General features: G+C 46.9%; 1 protein-coding gene across 11 annotated transcripts in view; it reads left to right on the top strand.

Annotated features, from left to right (window-relative positions):
• The window catches only part of LOC137604872 (titin-like), a 199,834-nt gene that overhangs the window by 153,670 nt on the left and 27,256 nt on the right, over positions 1 to 18,908 (top strand). For all 11 annotated transcript variants that reach the window (XM_068329062.1, XM_068329063.1, XM_068329064.1 and 8 more), the window contains 4 exons: positions 60 to 17,153; positions 17,244 to 17,540; positions 17,708 to 18,295; positions 18,395 to 18,697. In XM_068329062.1, coding sequence (XP_068185163.1) covers positions 60 to 17,153; positions 17,244 to 17,540; positions 17,708 to 18,295; positions 18,395 to 18,697 — 18,282 coding nt within the window. The remainder of the gene's footprint in view (positions 1 to 59; positions 17,154 to 17,243; positions 17,541 to 17,707; positions 18,296 to 18,394; positions 18,698 to 18,908) is intronic.

The following is an 18,908-nucleotide window of genomic DNA, read 5'->3' as shown; positions in this document are numbered from 1 at the left end:
AGAAGTCAGAACACTTTGAACACTTTTAATGCTCCTGTTTCTTTTAATTTGTTTATCAGATCCTCCGGGTCCTCCATCCAACCCCAGAATAACAGACACCACAAAAACCACAGCCACCTTCATGTGGGGCCGACCACACTATGACGGTGGTCTTGAAGTAGAGGGATATATTGTTGAGTATAAAAAGGAAGGTCATGATGACTGGGAGACTGAGACGCAGTACCCAGTGAAAGCTACTGAGTATGTTATTGGTAAACTTCAAAAACGTGGCAAATACCACTTCAGAGTTTGTGCCGTGAACTCAGAGGGAGTTGGTGAGCCTGCAGAGGTTGAAAAAGTGACAGAACTTGTGGACCAGGAAACAATGCCGGACTTCGAGCTTGATGCTGAATTGAGGAGAACCCTGGTGGTCAGGTGCCGTGCTTCAATCCGGATATTTGTTCCAATCAGGGGCCGTCCTGTTCCTGAAGTAACATGGAGCAAAGATGATTGCAACCTGAAAACACGTGCACACATTGATAGCACAGAGTCCTACACTCTGCTGATTATTCCTGAGTGTACCAGATATGACGCTGGAAAGTACCATCTCTGTCTGGAGAATGTCGCCGGAAAGAAAACTGGTTTTGTTAACGTGAAAGTCCTGGACACACCAGGACCACCAGTAAATCTCAAACCTAGAGAGATCACTAAGAACAGCATCACACTCCAGTGGGAAATCCCCATAATCGATGGTGGTTCAAAGATTCACAACTATGTCATTGAGAAGAGAGAGGCTACCAAAAAGGCCTACACGGTGCTAAGCACCACATGGCAGAAGTGTTCCTTCAAGTTTTCAGACCTTGAGGAGGGAGCTTACTACTATTTCCGAGTCACTGCAGAGAATTACCTGGGCATAGGTGAGCCAGCTGAGACCCTGGAGCCAATCAGGGCTTCCCAGGCCCCCACTGCACCAGAGAACCTGTATGTCACAGATGTTACAGCAGACAGTGCCAGTCTGGCATGGACCAAGCCCCTGCATGATGGTGGAAGCTTGATTACTGGATATGTCATTGAAGCCCAGAAGAAGGACACTGACCACTGGGTTCATATGGGCACCATAAAGGCACTAGACTACAATGTCACAGATTTGATCGAAGGTGCAGAATATACCTTCCGCATAATGGCTGTCAATGTGTCTGGTAGGAGTGATCCCCGGGAGAGCAGACCTGCTGTTATTAAAGAACAGACCTCCGCTCCTTCCTTTGACTTGCGTGGAGTATACCAGAGGACAGTCATTGCCAAAGCAGGTGACCGCATTAAGGTGGAGATTCCGGTGCTTGGTAAACCAAGGCCTGTGGTTTCCTGGAAGAAGGGGGATACAGCACTGAAAGAGACGCAAAGAATAAACACTGAAACCACTACAACGTCAACTATCCTCAATATTAGTGAGATCAAGAGGACTGATGGAGGCCAATATTCCATGATTGGAAAGAATATGCTGGGCACAGTGACAGAGACTATAACTGTCGTGGTGCACGACATACCAGGTCCTCCCACCGGACCCATCAAACTGGATGAAGTCTCATGTGATTATGTTCTCTTCTCCTGGGAAGCACCTGAGAATGATGGAGGTGTTCCTATCAACAACTATATTGTTGAGATGCGGGAGACTACAGGTACTTCATGGATGGAGTTGGCAGCTACAGTGATCCGCACCACATTTAAGGCAGCACGACTCAACACTGGAACCCAGTATCAGTTCCGTGTCAAGGCCCAGAACAGATATGGCATTGGTCCAAGCATCATCTCTGAACCAGTAGTGGCTGCCTATCCATTCGATGTGCCAGGTCAGCCAGGCAGTCCTGTGGTGACTTCATTCAACAAGGATGCTATGACTCTGAGTTGGAACGAGCCTTCTTCTGATGGAGGAAGCCCCATCCTGGGCTACCATGTGGACAGAAAAGAGAAAAACAGTATTCTCTGGCAGAGGATCAGCAAAGCAGTTGTTGTTGGAAACATCTTCAAATCAACAGGCCTCGTTGACGGAATTATGTATGAATACCGTGTCATTGCTGAAAATATGGCTGGCCTCAGCAAACCAAGCAAACCTTCTGAGCCCATGTATGCTCTGGACCCGGTTGGACAACCAGGCAAGCCTGTAGCACTGAATGTCACTCGACATGAAGTTACTGTCTCATGGACCAAACCAGAGGAAGATGGAGGCTTTTCCATTACGGGATACACAGTAGAGAGGCGAGAGATGCCCAATGGGCGCTGGCTCAAAGCCAACTTCAACAACATCCTGGAAACCATTTACACAGTCAGTGGTCTGACTGAAGACGTAACTTATGAATTCCGTGTGACTGCTAGAAATTCAGCTGGCGCTGTTAGCGCTCCCTCCCATCCCTCAGAGGCAATCACATGCAGGGATGATATTGAAGAGCCTAAACTTGATGTTGATGCGTCATACAGCAGTAATGTTGTTGTCATGGCAGGAGAGGTGTTCAAGCTGGAGGCCAACGTGACTGGCAGGCCAATCCCATCTGTTACATGGACCAAAGAAGGAAAGGAGCTTGAGGATACAGCCAAGCTTGAGATAAAGACATCTGACTTCCACACAGCTATAATAAACAAAGACTCCTTGAGAAGAGATGGAGGAGCTTTTACTCTGACTGCCAGTAATCCAGGTGGCTTTTCCAAGTTCACATTTAATGTTAAAGTACTTGACAGACCTGGACCGCCAGACTCTCTCACTGTTACTGATGTCACTGCTGAGAAATGTGTCCTTAACTGGATGCATCCAACACAGGATGGTGGAGCCAAGATTGAGTATTTTATCATTCAGAAGCGTGAGACCAGTAGGTTAGCATGGACAAATGTAGCAACAGATCTTCAGGCAAACAGGTTTAAGGTCACTAAGCTTCTGAAGGGCAATGAGTACATCTTCAGAGTCATGGCTGTAAATAAGTATGGTATAGGTGAGCCTCTCGAGTCTGAAGCTGTCATCTGTGCCAACCCCTACGTCCCTAGTGACCCACCACAGCAGCCTGAAGTCACCACCATTACCAAGGACTCCATGGTTGTCTGCTGGGAGCGCCCTGAGCATGATGGAGGAAGCAGAATAAACACTTACATAATTGAGAGAAGAGACAAGACTGGTCTGCGATGGGTGAAGTGCAACAAGAGGACTGTAAGTGATCTACGATTCAAGGTTTCTGGCCTAACACCAGGACATGAATATGAATTTAGAGTACTTGCTGAGAACAATGCCGGTCTAAGCCAGCCTAGTCCTTCCAGTCCATTTTACAAAGCTGAAGATACAATCTTCCAACCTGGACCACCAGGAAACCCCCGAGTAGTGGACACGACCAAGTCTTCCATCACCTTGTCCTGGAACAAGCCTGTTTATGATGGTGGTTCCGAAATTACTGGTTACATTGTAGAAACCTGCCTTCCTGATGAGGATGAGTGGACAATTCACACTCCAAAGAAGGGCTGGACAGCCACGTCTTTCACTATCACCAACTTGAGAGAAAACCAAGAGTACAAAATAAACATCTGTGCCACTAATTGCGAAGGAGTAGGAGAGCCTGCTGCTGTTCCTGGAACCCCAAAGGCTGAAGATAGATTGCTTCCCCCAGAAATAGAGCTTGGAGCAGAACTACGTAAGGTGGTCTGCATCAGAGCCTGTAGTACTCTCAGACTGTTTGTCCCTATTAAGGGCAGACCAGCTCCCGAAGTAAAGTGGTCAAGAGAGCATGGAGAATCCCTGGATAAAGCCATTATTGAAATCACCCCATCATTCACCACTCTTCAGGTTGACAACGTTGATAGGTTTGATGGTGGTAAATACATGGTGACTGTAGAAAATGCCTCAGGAAGCAAGACAGCGTTTGTTATCGTCAGGGTGCTAGATACTCCTGGAGCACCTCAGAATCTGATCATCAAAGAAGTCACAAGAGATTCAGTTTCCCTTGTTTGGGATGCACCATTGATCGATGGTGGATCTAGAGTTCGTAACTACATTGTGGAGAAGCGCGAGTCAACTAGAAAGGCCTACTCAACTGTCTGTGCCAGCTGTCATAAGTCCAGTTGGAAAATTGGAGATCTTGAAGAAGGAAAGATGTACTCCTTTAGAATTTTGGCTGAGAATGAATATGGCATTGGCCTCCCAGTGGAAACTGTTGAACCAATCAAAGTCTCAGAGAGACCTCTCCCACCAGGCAAAGTGTCTCTTCAGGAAGTCACAAGCTCTAGTGTAACACTAAGTTGGGAAAAGCCTGACCATGATGGCGGCAGCAGAATCACAGGCTATATTGTTGAGATGCTAGGTAAAGGCAGTGAGAAGTGGACCCAGGTCATGGTGGTTAAGACTAATGAGGCTATTGTTGCTGGCCTTACACAGGGAGAAGAGTACATGTTCCGTATATCAGCCACCAATGAAAAAGGGGTTAGTGACCCACGTCCCCTCAGTGTTCCTGTTGTGGCTAAAGACCTGGTTATCTCACCAACTTTCAAATTGATTTTTAGCACATACAGTGTTCTAGCAGGAGATGATCTGAAGATAGACGTACCATACACTGCCTGTCCCAAGGCTACAGCAACTTGGTTCAAAGATGGCGTTCTTCTCAAAGAGACAACTAGAGTCAATGCAGAATCCACCGACAAAAACCTTTTCCTAGTAATTAAAGAGGCTTGTAGAGATGATGTGGGCACATACAACATCAAACTGACCAACACAGCTGGAGAGGCATCGACAGACATCAGTGTTGTTGTCCTAGATAAGCCAGGTCCTCCAATTGGTCCGATTAAACTAGATGAGGTCACAGCTGACAGTGTGGTCTTGTCGTGGAGTCAACCAGAGTATGACGGTGGTTGTACCATCAACAATTACATTGTTGAGAAGAGAGACACATCTACAACTAACTGGCAGATTGTGTCAGCTACAGTGGCCAGAACTACAATCAAAGCAGCCCGTCTGAAGACAGGATCCGAGTACCAGTTTAGGATTGCTGCAGAAAACAGATATGGAAAGTCCTCACTCTTGCTCTCTGAGAGCATTGTTGCCCAATATCCATTTGAAGTGCCAAGCCCTCCACATTCTGTTGTGGTCCAGTCAGCCACCAAGGAGACAATGGCAGTTGTGTGGGAAAAACCAAGCAATGATGGGGGAAGCAAAATTCTGGGCTACCATTTGGAGCTCAAGGAGAGAAATAGTATAATGTGGGTGAAACAGAACAAGCAACTCATCCCAGAGACCAGATTTAAGGTTGTTGGCCTTGAGGAAGGTATTGAATATGAGTTCAGAGTTTATGCAGAGAACATTGTTGGCATTAGTAAAGCTAGCAAACTGAGCGAAATTCAAGTGGCCAGAGACCCTTGTGAAAGACCAGGAAAGCCAGAAGCTGTCATTGTAACAAGGAGCCAAGTGACACTCAGATGGACAAAACCTGAATATGATGGTGGTATCAAAATCACAGGATATGTGGTTGAAAAGAGGGAGGGAACTGGTCGCTGGATGAAGGCTAGTTTTGCCAACATCATTGAAACTGAGTTTGCTGTCACAGGACTCACTGAAGATCAGGTTTATGAGTTCCGCGTCATTGCCAGAAATGCAGCAGGTGTCTTTAGCCAGCCCTCTGATTCTACTGGAGCCATCACTGCCAAGGATGAAGTGGATCCACCCAAAATTGACTTGGAAGCCAAGTATTCCCAGACTGTGGTAGTAAATGCTGGAGAGACATTCAGGCTTGAGGCTGCTATCTATGGTAAGCCTGTGCCCACAGTACACTGGCTCAAGGAGGGCCAAGAGATTACTGAAGCAGCTCGCCTAGAACTTAAGAACACAGACTTTACCGCTTGCCTTGTTGTTAAAGAAGTCATACGTGTTGATGGAGGTCAGTACACCTTACTGGTAAAGAATGTTGGAGGAGAGAAATCTGTTAATATTAATGTTAAGGTTCTGGACAGACCAGGACCACCCGAGGGTCCCATCTCCATTTATGGAGTTACCAATGAGAAATGCTCCATTTCCTGGAAACCTCCCTTGCAAGATGGAGGTAGTGATGTTTCACATTACATTGTTGAAAGAAGGGAAACCAGCAGACTTGTATGGACTGTAGTTGAACCAAAGGTTCAGACATTGAACCTAAAGATAACAAAACTTCTTCCTGGTAATGAGTACATCTTCAGAGTCATTCCCGTCAATAAGTATGGAGTTGGTGAGCCTCTGGAATCTGAGCCGATGATTGCCAGGAATCCATTTGTCACTCCCAACCCACCAACAGAGGTAGATGTTTCCACAATCACCAAAGACTCCATGGTGGTGACCTGGGAGAGGCCAACTAATGATGGTGGAAGCCCCATACAGGGATATATTGTTGAGAAACGTGACAAGGATGGTGTAAGATGGACTAGATGCAACAAGCGCACAGTTAGTGAATTGCGCTTCAGAGTGACAGGGCTTTTAGAAAACCACAGCTATGAATTCAGAGTTGCTGCTGAGAACGCTGCAGGTGTTGGTACACCAAGTGCACCAACAGTGTACTACAAGGCATTGGACCCTATTTTCAAAGCAGGGCCACCAAACAACCCCAAAGTAGTGGACACATCTAGGTCCACTGTATCCCTTATATGGGGCAAACCCATCTATGATGGTGGTTGTGAAATTCAGGCTTACATCGTTGAGGCCTGCGATAGAGAATCTGATGAGTGGTTTATGTGTACTCCTCCTAGTGGAATCACAGACACTGCATTTACTGTGACCAAGCTTCTGGAGAAGCACGAATACCAATTCAGAGTTTGTGCCATCAACAAAGTTGGTGTTGGTGAGCATGCTGATGTTCCAGGAAAAATTCTTCTGGAAGAAAAGCTTGAGGCTCCAGATCTTGACCTGGATGCTGACATGAGAAAGATGATCAACATTAGAGCGGCAAGCACTCTCAGATTGTTTGTTCCGGTGAGAGGTCGTCCAGCACCTGAGGTTAAATGGGGCAAGGCTGAGGGTGAGATTAAGGAGACTGCCCAGATTGACAATACCAGCAGCTATGCTTCACTTGTCATTGAGAATGTCGACAGATTCGACAGTGGCAAATACACCCTAACCGCAGAGAATGCAAGCGGAGTGAAGTCAGTCTTCATCAGTGTCAGAGTTCTTGACTCACCTAGTCCACCAACTAACTTTATAGTGAAGGAGATTACCAAGAATTCCGTCACTCTTACATGGGAACCCCCACTTCTGGATGGTGGTTCTAAGATTAAGCATTACATTGTTGAGAAGCGAGAAAGCACGAGAAAAGTTTATTCAGCCATCACTACCTGCAACAGGATGTCATGGAAAGTTGAACCTCTTCCAGAAGGTGGAATCTTCTTCTTCAGAGTTTTGGCTGAGAATGAATATGGTGTGGGTCTCCCTGCTAAAACTTTAGAACCAATAAAGATATCTGAGAAACCTCAGCCACCTGGTAAAGTTACTGTTGCTGATGTCACAAGCAGCACAGTAACTCTTAACTGGGAGAAGCCTGAACATGACGGAGGGAGCAGGATCAGTCACTATGAAGTTGAACTGGCACCTAAAGACAGTGAAGCATGGTCTGTGTGTGCTAGTGTAAAGGCACTGGAGACTGTGGTTGCAAACCTGCTTAAGGGAGAAGAGTACCAGTTCAGAGTCGTTGCTGTAAATGATAAGGGCAAGAGTGATCCCAGACAACTGGCTCAAACAGTTGTAGCAAAGGACTTAGTAATTGAGCCAGCTGTTAGACCTAAAATGAGTACCTACAGTGTGCAGGTGGGATATGATCTCAAGATAGAGGTCCCAATTGCTGGTCACCCAAAGCCAACAATCACATGGACCAAGGATGGAGCTGCCCTCAAGCAGACCACCCGTGTCAATGTCACTGACTCGGCACATCACACCACTCTCACCATTAAGGATGCCACTAGAGAGGATGGAGGCATGTACAGCATCAATATCGCCAACACTCTAGGTTCCAAGGATGCTACTATTGAAGTGATCACACTTGACAAGCCTGGCCCACCAACGGGCCCTGTCAAGTTGGAGGAAATCAGTGCTGATAGTCTTACACTTAACTGGGACCCTCCCACATATACAGGTGGCTGCCCAATTTCCAACTATGTGGTAGAGAAGAGAGACACAACCACAACCAACTGGGTGGTTGTGTCTGCCACTGTGGCCAGAACCACGCTTAAAGTGGGCAATCTGAAGACCGGTGCTGAATACCAGTTTAGAATCTATGCTGAGAACAGATACGGAAAGAGTTACGCGATTGACTCAGAACCTGTTTTGGCACAATATCCTTTCCAGGAACCAGGTCCACCAGGAACACCATTTGTGTCTTCATACACCAAAGACTATATGATAGTCGAGTGGCACAAACCTCCATCCGATGGAGGCAGTGCCATCTTGGGCTACCATCTGGAGAGGAAGGAGAAAAACAGTATTCTCTGGACCAAAATTAACAAAATGCTCATCCAAGACTGCAGGTTCAAATCTACTCCTCTTGAGGAAGGCATTGAGTATGAGTATAGAGTCTATGCTGAGAACATTGTTGGAATTGGAAAATGCAGCAAGGTCTCTGAAATATATGTGGCCCGTGACCCATGTGATCCCCCAGGTCGTCCTGATGCTTTGATCGTCACCAGGCACTCAGTGAGGCTGCGGTGGAGTCCTCCATTGTATGATGGTGGAAGCTTGGTTACTGGCTATGTGGTGGAGAAACGGGATCTTCCTGAAGGAAAGTGGATGAAGGCTAGCTTTGCTAACATCATTGAACATGAATTCACAGTTACTGGCCTGACAGAAGACTTTAAATATGACTTCAGAGTTTTTGCAAGAAATGCAGCTGGCGCTGTCAGCAAGCCTTCTGAGAGCACAGGATCTATCACAGCCAAGGATGAAATTGACCCACCGAAGTGTGAGACCGACCCGATGTACAACCAGACCCTTGTCGTTAATGCCGGAGAAACTTTCAACCTGGAGGCCAGCGTAGAAGGAAAGCCTGTCCCAACAGCTCAGTGGTTCAAAGGAAATGTTGAGGTGGAAAACTCAGCAAGAGCTGAGGTCAAAAACACAGATTTCAAGGCCTTGCTGGTCGTGAAGGACGCCATCAGAGTGGATGGTGGACAGTACACACTGGTTCTGACCAATGTGGGTGGGAGTAAAACAGTCCCATTCACAGTAAAGGTCCTGGACAGACCAGGCCCTTCAGAAGGACCGCTGACTGTCAGCAATGTTACTGAGGAGAAGTGCTCGCTTTCATGGCTGCCACCCAGGCATGATGGAGGAGCCAGTGTGTCTCACTACATCATTCAGAAAAGAGAAACAAGCCGGCTGACATGGACTGTGGTCTCCAGTGACTGTGGAGCTACAATGTTCAAAGTCACAAAACTGCTGACAGGAAATGAGTACATCTTCAGAGTCATGGCTGTCAACAAATTTGGAGTGGGTGAGCCTCTTGAATCAGTGCCAGTCATCATGAGAAATCCATTTGTTCCTCCTGGATCACCTCAGGAGCTTGAGATCACAAACATTACCAGGGACTCAATGACCGTCTGCTGGAACCGCCCTGAGACCACAGGAGGCAGTGACATCGTTGGGTACATTGTTGAGAAGAGAGACAGAGCTGGTGTCAGGTGGACTAAGTGCAACAAACGTCGCGTGTCAGACTTGCGCTTCAGAGTAACAGGTCTGACTGAGGACCATGAATATGAATTCAGAGTGTCTGCCGAGAATGTAGCTGGAATCGGTCAGCCAAGTCCAGCTACACCCTACCTGAAAGCCTGTGACCCAACCTTTGAACCAGGCTGTCCAACCAATGCCCACGTGACCGACATGACGAAAGACTCTGTCAGTGTGGCTTGGCATCGGCCTATTTATGATGGTGGATGTGAGATTCAAGGATATGCTGTGGAAATTTCCAAGGCTGATGAGGAGGAATGGACCATATGCACGCCACCCACTGGGGTTAATGCAACCAGGTTTAAAATCACCAAGTTGACAGAGCACCAGGAGTACAAGGTGCGCATATGTGCCATCAATAAACTTGGTGTTGGAGAGCCAACGGATATTCAAAGCATTGTGAAACCTATGGATAAAATCGATCCTCCAGAAATGATTCTGGATTCAGATCTTAGGAAGGGAGTTACTGTCCGTGCAGGAGGTTCAATGAGGATATGCATTCCATTCAAAGGACGTCCTACTCCAGAGATCAGCTGGGCTAAAGAGGGTGGAGAACTGCCCAGCAAAGTTCAGATAGAGAGTGGTGAAGACTATTCACAGCTCTCAATTGACATCTGTGACAAATATGATGCTGGAAAATACATTCTTAACTTAGAGAATAGTGCTGGTACCAAATCAGCCTTTGTCTCTGTAAAGGTCCTTGACACTCCAGGAGCCCCAGTGAATCTAACAGTTAAAGACGTTAAGAGGGAAAGTGTCACACTGACATGGGAGCCTCCAGTTATTGATGGTGGTGCAAGAATCAAGAATTACTTGGTAGAAAAGCGTGAGTCTACAAGGAAGGTTTACTCTAATGTAGATAACAAATGCACAAAGACAAGCTATCGCATCACTGGACTCACTGAAGGGACAATCTACTATTTCAGAGTCTTAGCAGAAAATGAGTTTGGTGTTGGACAGCCAGCCGAGACTGCAGATTCAGTAAAGACTTCTGAGCCTCCATTGTCTGTGGGTAAAGTTACTCTGACTGATGTGACCAAAACCACTGTCTCACTGTCCTGGGAGAAACCAGACCATGATGGAGGTAGCAGGATCATGGGCTACTACATTGAGATGCAGCCCATGGGCTCAGAAGAGTGGGTGGTTGCTGCCACTACCAAAACTTGTGAAGGCACTGTCACAGGCCTCAGTGCAGGACATGAGTACATGTTTAGAGTGTCAGCTTTCAATGAAAAAGGAAAGAGTGACCCCAGGCCTCTTGCTGCACCAGTCACAGCTAAAGACATAACTATTGCACCTAGATTCAAGATGACAGTCAACACTTACAGTTTACAAAATGGTGAGGAGTTAAAGATTGAGATTCCAGTGATCGGACGTCCCTTTCCCAAGGTTGAATGGAAGAAGGATGGGCAGGCTCTGAAAGAGACGACCAGACTCAATGTATCAAGTACAACATCATCGACCAAACTGTGCATCAAGGACGCAAATAAGGAAGACTCTGGTAAATACACCATCACAGCCACCAGCAGTGTAGGGACAGCTACAGAGGACTTTTCCATTGTCATTCTTGACAAGCCTGGCCCACCCACAGGCCCAGTGAAGATTGAGGAGGTGAGCTCCAACTATGTGACTCTGTCCTGGGAGCCACCAGAGTATACTGGGGGCTGTCAGATCAACAACTACATTGTGGAGAAGAGAGACACCACCACCACAGCATGGCAGATTGTGTCTGCTACAATTGCCAGGACAACCATCAAGGTCACCAAGCTCAGAACTGGAGTTGAGTATCAATTCAGAATATCTGCTGAGAATAGATACGGCAAGAGTTCGGCCATTCTCTCTCCCACTGTTATTGCTCAGTATCCATTCAGTGAACCTGCTGCACCAGGAACACCAATGATATCTGCTGCAACCAAGGATAATATGGTTGTTGAGTGGAAAACTCCAACTAACAATGGAGGTAGCCCCATTCTTGGCTATCACCTTGAGAGGAAGGAAAAAAATAGCCTCCTGTGGACTAAGCTCAACAAGCTTCTCATTCCAGACACACGTTTCAAGACTACTGAACTAGAAGAAGGTATTGAATATGAATTTAGAGTTTATGCTGAGAACATTGCTGGACTCAGCCCTGCAAGCAAGATCTCTGACAGCACGGTGGCCAGAGACCCATGTGACCCACCAGGCACGCCTGAGGCTATCGAAATCACCAGAAATCATGTGACACTCAAGTGGAACAGGCCTCAGTATGACGGTGGCAGTGCTATTACTGGTTATGTCATTGAGAGAAAGAAGCATCCTGATACTCGCTGGATGAAAGCCAGCTTCACAAACATCATTGACACCCAGTACACCATCACCGGCCTGACAGAGGACTGTGTTTATGAATTCAGAGTCATTGCCAGGAATGCTGCGGGAATTTCAAGCCGTCCTTCTCAGGGCACGGGAGAAATTACTGCCAAAGATGAAATTGAGGCTCCAGCAGCCACCATGGATTCAAAATTCAAGGATTTGACTGTTGTTCATGCAGGCGAGACATTTGTCATTGATGCAGACTACTCTGGAAAGCCTCTACCTGAAGTACTTTGGTTTAAGGATGGAAAGGAAGTTGACAAAACCACACCAAGAATGGAGGTCAAGACCACACTCACTCATACCATCCTGACAGTGAAAGACTGCATCAGAGTGGACGGGGGCCACTTTGTACTTAAACTGGTCAATGTTGGAGGAGTTAAAATGATCCCAGTTAACGTTAAAGTGCTGGACAGACCTGGTCCTCCAGACGGACCCCTAGAAATCAAGGGGGTCACGGCTGAGAAATGTTACCTGCACTGGAACCACCCCTCACATGATGGCGGAGCCAGCATCTCCCACTACATCATAGAGAAGAGGGAGACTAGCCGTTTGTCATGGACCGTGGTTGAGCCTAAAATCCAGGCCATCAGCTACAAAATCACAAAACTGCTGCCTGGCAATGAGTACATCTTCAGAGTCACTGCCGTGAATAAGTATGGTGTTGGCGAGCCTTTAGAGTCTGAGCCTGTTATTGCTCGTAACCCCTTCAGCACTCCTGGTGCCCCCTCTACTCCAGAGGCCAGCGCCATCACTAGGGACTCCATCGTGCTTACCTGGGAGAGACCTGAGGACAATGGTGGAGCTGAGATTGAAGGGTATGTGCTTGAAAAACGTGATAAGGATGGCATCAGATGGACTAAATGCAACAAGAAGAGGCTGAATGACCTAAGATTCAGATGCACTGGCCTCACAGAGTCCCACTCTTATGAATTCAGGGTCTCAGCAGAAAATGCAGCAGGTGTTGGAAAGCCTAGCCTTCCATCTGAATATATCAAGGCCTGTGACGCTATTTACCCACCTGGACCTCCAAATAACCCCAAAGTCACAGACCACTCAAGCACAACCGTCTCTTTGTCCTGGTCCAGGCCCATCTATGATGGTGGAGCTCAGATCAGTGGATATGTTGTTGAAATGAAGGAGGCAGCGGATGATGAATGGATCATTTGTACATCACCCACTGGTGTCGCAGACACTCATTACACTGTCAAGAAACTAAAGGAAAATGCAGAGTACAACTTCCGCATTTGTGCTGTAAACTGTGAAGGTGTAGGAGAGCATGTGGACTTACCTGGGTCTGTGACAGCAGCAGAGAAGCTAGAGGCTCCTGAAATTGAACTGGATGCTGACCTCAGGAAGATGGTCAGTGTTCGTGCCACCGCCACTTTGCGTCTTTTTGTGACAATCAAAGGAAAGCCTGAGCCAGAGGTCAAATGGTCAAAGGCTGATGGCAGTCTAAATGAACGTGCCCAGATTGAAGTCACAAGCTCTTACACAATGCTGGTGATTGATAACGTTGACAGATTTGACACTGGCAAATATCTTCTGACACTTGAGAATCTCAGTGGTTCTAAGTCAGCTTTCATCAACGTCAGAGTTCTCGACTCTCCAAGCGCACCCACCAACCTGGAGGTTAAGGATGTGAAACGAAATTCTGTATCTCTCTCCTGGGAGCCTCCTCTCATTGATGGAGGGGCCAAGATATCACACTATATCGTGGAAAAGAGAGAGCAGAAAAGGATGGCTTTTACCAGTGTTTGCACCAACTGTGTGAGGAACTCCTACATCATTTCTGACCTGCAGGAGGGAGGCCGTTATTATTTCCGTGTGTTGGCTGTGAATGAGCTGGGAGTAGGTCTTCCTGCCTCCACAGAACAAGTCAAGGTGTCTGAAGCTCCTTTGCCTCCTGGTAAGGTTGCCCTGGTTGATGTAACTCGTCATACTGTTAGTCTGTCTTGGGAGAAACCTGATTATGATGGAGGAAGCAAAATAACTAATTATATTGTGGAGATGCAGCCAAAAGGAGATGACAAATGGACCGTGTGCAGTGAAGTCAAAGCACTAGAGACCACAATAGATGGACTCACAAGTGGAGAGGAATATTCATTTAGAGTAATTGCTGTAAATGACAAGGGCAAGAGTGATGCAAAGCCTTTGGCTAACCCAGTAGTTGTGAAGGACATCACAATGGAACCCATCATCAACTTGCTGTTTGACACATACAGCGTTAAAGCAGGAGATGACTTGAAAATTGATGTTCCTTTCAAAGGCAGACCTCATCCTGAGGCCTCCTGGAAGAAGGATGGTCAAGTGCTAAAGCAGACAACAAGAGTAAATGTTGTCACCACCAAGACCTCGTCCAAAATTCTTATCAAGGATGCAACAAAGGATGATGTAGGAAAGTATGAGATAACATTGACTAATTCTGTTGGCACCAAAACAGCTTTAATCTCTGTTGTAATCCTGGACAAACCAGGCCCACCTTGCAACATTAAGATAGATGAGGTTAGTGCAGACTTCATCTCACTGTCTTGGGATCCTCCAACCTACGATGGTGGATGCCAAATCAACAACTATGTGGTAGAGAAGAGAGACACGACCACAACTACTTGGCATATTGTCTCTGCTACAGTTGCCAGGACGTCCATAAAGGTGACTCGTCTCACTCAGGGAACGGAGTACCAGTTCCGTGTTGCATCTGAGAATCGTTATGGCAAGAGCCATGCTGTTGACTCCACTGCTATTGTTGCTCAGTATCCCTTTGAGCCGCCGGGCCCTCCAACTAATGTACATGTTACTCATGCCACTAAATATGGCATGCTTGTGGAGTGGGGCAGACCTGCCAGTGATGGTGGAAGCCCTGTTATCGGTTATCATGTTGAATGCAAAGACCAAAGTAGCATCCTGTGGACCAAGGTCAACAGGGGTCTGCTGACTGAGAACCAGTTTAAGATGACAGGCGTTGAGGAAGGCTTGCTGTATCAGTTCAGAGTCTATGCTGAGAACATTGCTGGCATTGGTCCTTGCACTAAGGCCAGTGATGCAGTGGCAGCCAGGAATCCATGTGAATCTCCATGTAACCTCAGAGTCACCAACATTACCAGGAACTCTGTTTCCCTCTTCTGGGAAAAGCCACAGTATGACGGTGGAGTGAAAATTACTGGCTACATTGTGGAGCGTAAAGAACTTCCCAGTGGACGCTGGCTAAAATGTAATTTCACCAACCTGCAGGACACCTACTTTGATGTGACAGGCCTCACAGAGGATGTCCAGTATGACTTCCATGTCATCGCTAGGAACTCTGCAGAACTGTTGAGTGCTCCCTCAGAGAGTACTGGCCCTGTCACAGTTAAGGATGATGTGGACCCGCCCACTATTATTCTGGAAGATAAGTTCAGACAGCTGGTTGTTGTTAAGGCTGGAGATATCATTAGAATTGATGCAGAGATCACAGGCCGCCCACTCCCAGTTGTCTCATGGTCTAAGGATGGAAAGGAGATTGAGGCCAAGGCCAGGTGTGAAATCACCTCCACTAATTTTGCAACCACACTGATTGTTAGAGATGCTATCAGGAGGGACTCTGGTCAGTATGTCCTGAGTCTGCACAATGTGGCTGGAACTCGGTCTATGGCTATCAACTGTAAGGTTCTGGATAGACCTGGACCTTCCTCAGGTCCTTTGGCAGTGTCTGGCCTCACAGCAGAGAAATGCACCATAGCATGGGGACCTCCGCAGGAGAACGGTGGTGCTGAAATCATGCATTACATAGTGGAGAAGCGAGAGACCAGTCGCCTTGCCTGGACTCTTGTCCATGGTGATATGAAGGCAACCACCTGTAAAGTGACCAAGCTACTTAAAGGAAATGAATACATCTTCAGAGTCAGGGGAGTCAACAAATATGGGGATGGTGAAGCTCTGGAGAGTGAGCCAACAAAGGCCATGGACCCCTTCACTGTGCCTTCTGCTCCTACGAATGTCCAGGTCACCGCAGTCACAAGTGAGGCAATGACCATCTGCTGGGAAAGACCCATCTCTGATGGTGGCAGTAGCATTTCTGGCTACGTCATTGAAAAGCGAGAAAAGACTGGCCTTCGCTGGTGCCGTGTCAACAAGAAACCAGTTTACGATCTAAGAGTTAAAGCTTCTCATCTTCGTGAGGGCTGTGAGTATGAGTACCAGGTGTTTGCAGAGAATTCTGCTGGTCTTAGTGCTCCTAGCAACGCTTGCCCACTCACCAAGGCTGAAGACCCACAGTTTCTGCCATCACCTCCTGCAAAGCCAAAAATCATTAACTCTACAAAGACCACCGTCACACTGTCATGGAACAAGCCACTGTTTGATGGTGGAGCCCCTGTGACGGGTTACAGAGTAGAGTACAGGAAGACTTCAGATGACGAGTGGTTTGTTGGAGTTCAAAATACAAAGAACACAGAGTTCACACTGGTAAAATTGACCCCTGGTGCTGAATATGTGTTTGTTGTCAAGTCTATTAACAAGATTGGAGTCAGTGAGCCCAGTCCAGAGTCAGACAAACAGATCGCCAAAGAAAGACTAGAGGAGCCGGTCTTTGACATCAGTAATGAGATGAGGAAGACTCTTATAGTAAAGGATGGGAGCTCATTCACCATGACTGTGCCCTTCAAAGGCAAACCCATTCCTACTGTTACATGGACTAAACCCGATGTTGACCTAAGAGTTCGTGCTGTCATCGACACCACAGACACCTTCACTTCAATTACCTTAGAGAAGGCAACTCGCAATGATTCAGGAAAATACACTGTCACTTTGGCCAATGCAGCTGGAACCTCCTCCTTGGCGCTTAGTGTCAGAGTTCTGGACTCCCCAGGAGCACCTACCAATATTGAAGTGAAGGACGTCACTAAAACATCTGCCACTGTAACCTGGGACACTCCTGAGAATGAGGGAGGAGGACCAGTCAAGAACTACGTCATTGATTTCCGTGAAGCCAGCAAGAAAGGCTGGACCAGGTTGACAGACACCTGCCACAGACTAACATACAAGGTTACAGACCTGCAGGAAGGTGGAGTCTACTACTTCAGAGTGACAGGCGAGAACGAGTACGGTGTTGGTGTTCCTACTGAGACCAAAGAGGGAACCAAGATCACAGGTATTGATTTAAAGTCTTTAATGCTGTACGTTCTAATTTTTATGCAAAAGATTATTTTCAATAAAACACACCTATGTACTCTCTCCCCAGAAAAACCTAGCCCACCACCAAAACTGGGTGTGACCGATGTGACCAAGGAGAGTGTCACCCTTACCTGGTCTAAACCAGAACAAGATGGAGGCAGCAGAATCACTGGATATCTGGTGGAAGCTTTAGAGAAAGGCCAGGAGATGTGGGTTAAATGTGGCATGACCAAGTTTAACCACTTCACGGTTTCTGGCTTGAGAGAGAATGCAGAATATTTCTTTAGGGTCAGAGCTGAGAACCACGCTGGTTTCAGCGATACAAAGGAAATGTTCACCCCTGTTATGGTGAAGGACCAATTTGGTAAGTGTCAAACTGATCAGATTGAGCAGATTAATGTGATTAAATGATTAAAATATCAACAGAATAAAAACATAGATGAATAATGCTCCTGATTAATTATAATTCACTGTAATCATTATATATATATATATATATAATTATAATTCTTTCTTTGAAATTTATCCTAGAATCACCTGAAGTCAACATGATGAACTTCCCTCACAACACAGTCTTCGTTAGAGCAGGCTCCACCCTCAAGTGTGAGATCCCACTGACAGGCCGTCCTTTGCCTAAAGTCAGCCTCTCCAAGGACAACGTGATGCTCAAGTCAACCATGAGGTTCAACTCTGAGGTCACCTCCGACAGCATCAAGATCACGCTGCGCGAGAGCATTGCTGGAGACTCAGGTCGATATGATATAGTCGCCTCCAACTCCAGTGGAATCACAAAGTCTTTTGTGAACATAGTGGTTTTGGACCGCCCCAGCGCCCCCGTAGGACCTGTGGAACTATTTGACGTCACAGAAGACAGTGTGAGCCTGAAGTGGCTCCCACCGGCATATGATGGTGGCAGTCCCATCACCAACTACATCATCCAGAAGAGAGAGACGACAACAGCAAACTGGGTGGATGTCTCCTCCGCTGTGGCTCGCTGTACCATGAAGATCATGAAGCTAACCACTGGCCTGGAGTACCAGTTCAGAATCAGGGCTGAGAATAAATATGGAGTCAGTGAACACATTGACTCCCCAACGGTCACCGTCAGCCTCCCCTACAGTGAGTCACCTTCCTTGTGCTTCTTTATGTTTTGTTCTTTTGCTTGTGGTTGCTGTTTTTTTCAGGTTCATCTCACTAAGTTTAACTATGACCCAACAGCTATTCCTGAAGCTCCCTCGACTCCAGAGATCACCGCCGTGACTAGGGAGACCATCACTGTCGCCTGGAAGGAGCCCCCATCTGACGGTGGCAGCCACGTGTTCGGCTACCATCTCCAGATGAAAGACAGGAACAGTATACTTTGGCAGACAGTCAACAAAATGGTGATTCGCGCTACACACTACAAGGTCGCCAACATCAACGCCGGGCTCATTTATGAGTTTAAGGTGGCAGCAGAGAACGCTGCTGGAATCAGTATTTTCAGCAAGATTTCTGATGCAGTTCTGGCCATTGATGCCTGTGGTGAGTTGAATCTGATTAAAAGCCTCTTTCCTCAATGGTAAACATCAATGAACTCATTCTTGGTCTAACACCACAGTATGAACTGTGGCCCTCTGGGGTTTAATGGTCTGCTCTGAACTATTTCTTATTCCACCAGAGGACCAGAATGTCTCAGGTTATTGTTGAAATGGTTCATCACTCCATAGCTGTGTGGAGCTGCACATGCCCAATT

This window comes from Antennarius striatus, chromosome 12 (assembly GCF_040054535.1).
Source record: "Antennarius striatus isolate MH-2024 chromosome 12, ASM4005453v1, whole genome shotgun sequence".
NCBI lineage: Eukaryota > Metazoa > Chordata > Actinopteri > Lophiiformes > Antennariidae > Antennarius > Antennarius striatus.
The sequence above is the reverse complement of the archived record's forward strand: the minus strand, read 5'-3'. Positions and strand labels throughout refer to the sequence as shown.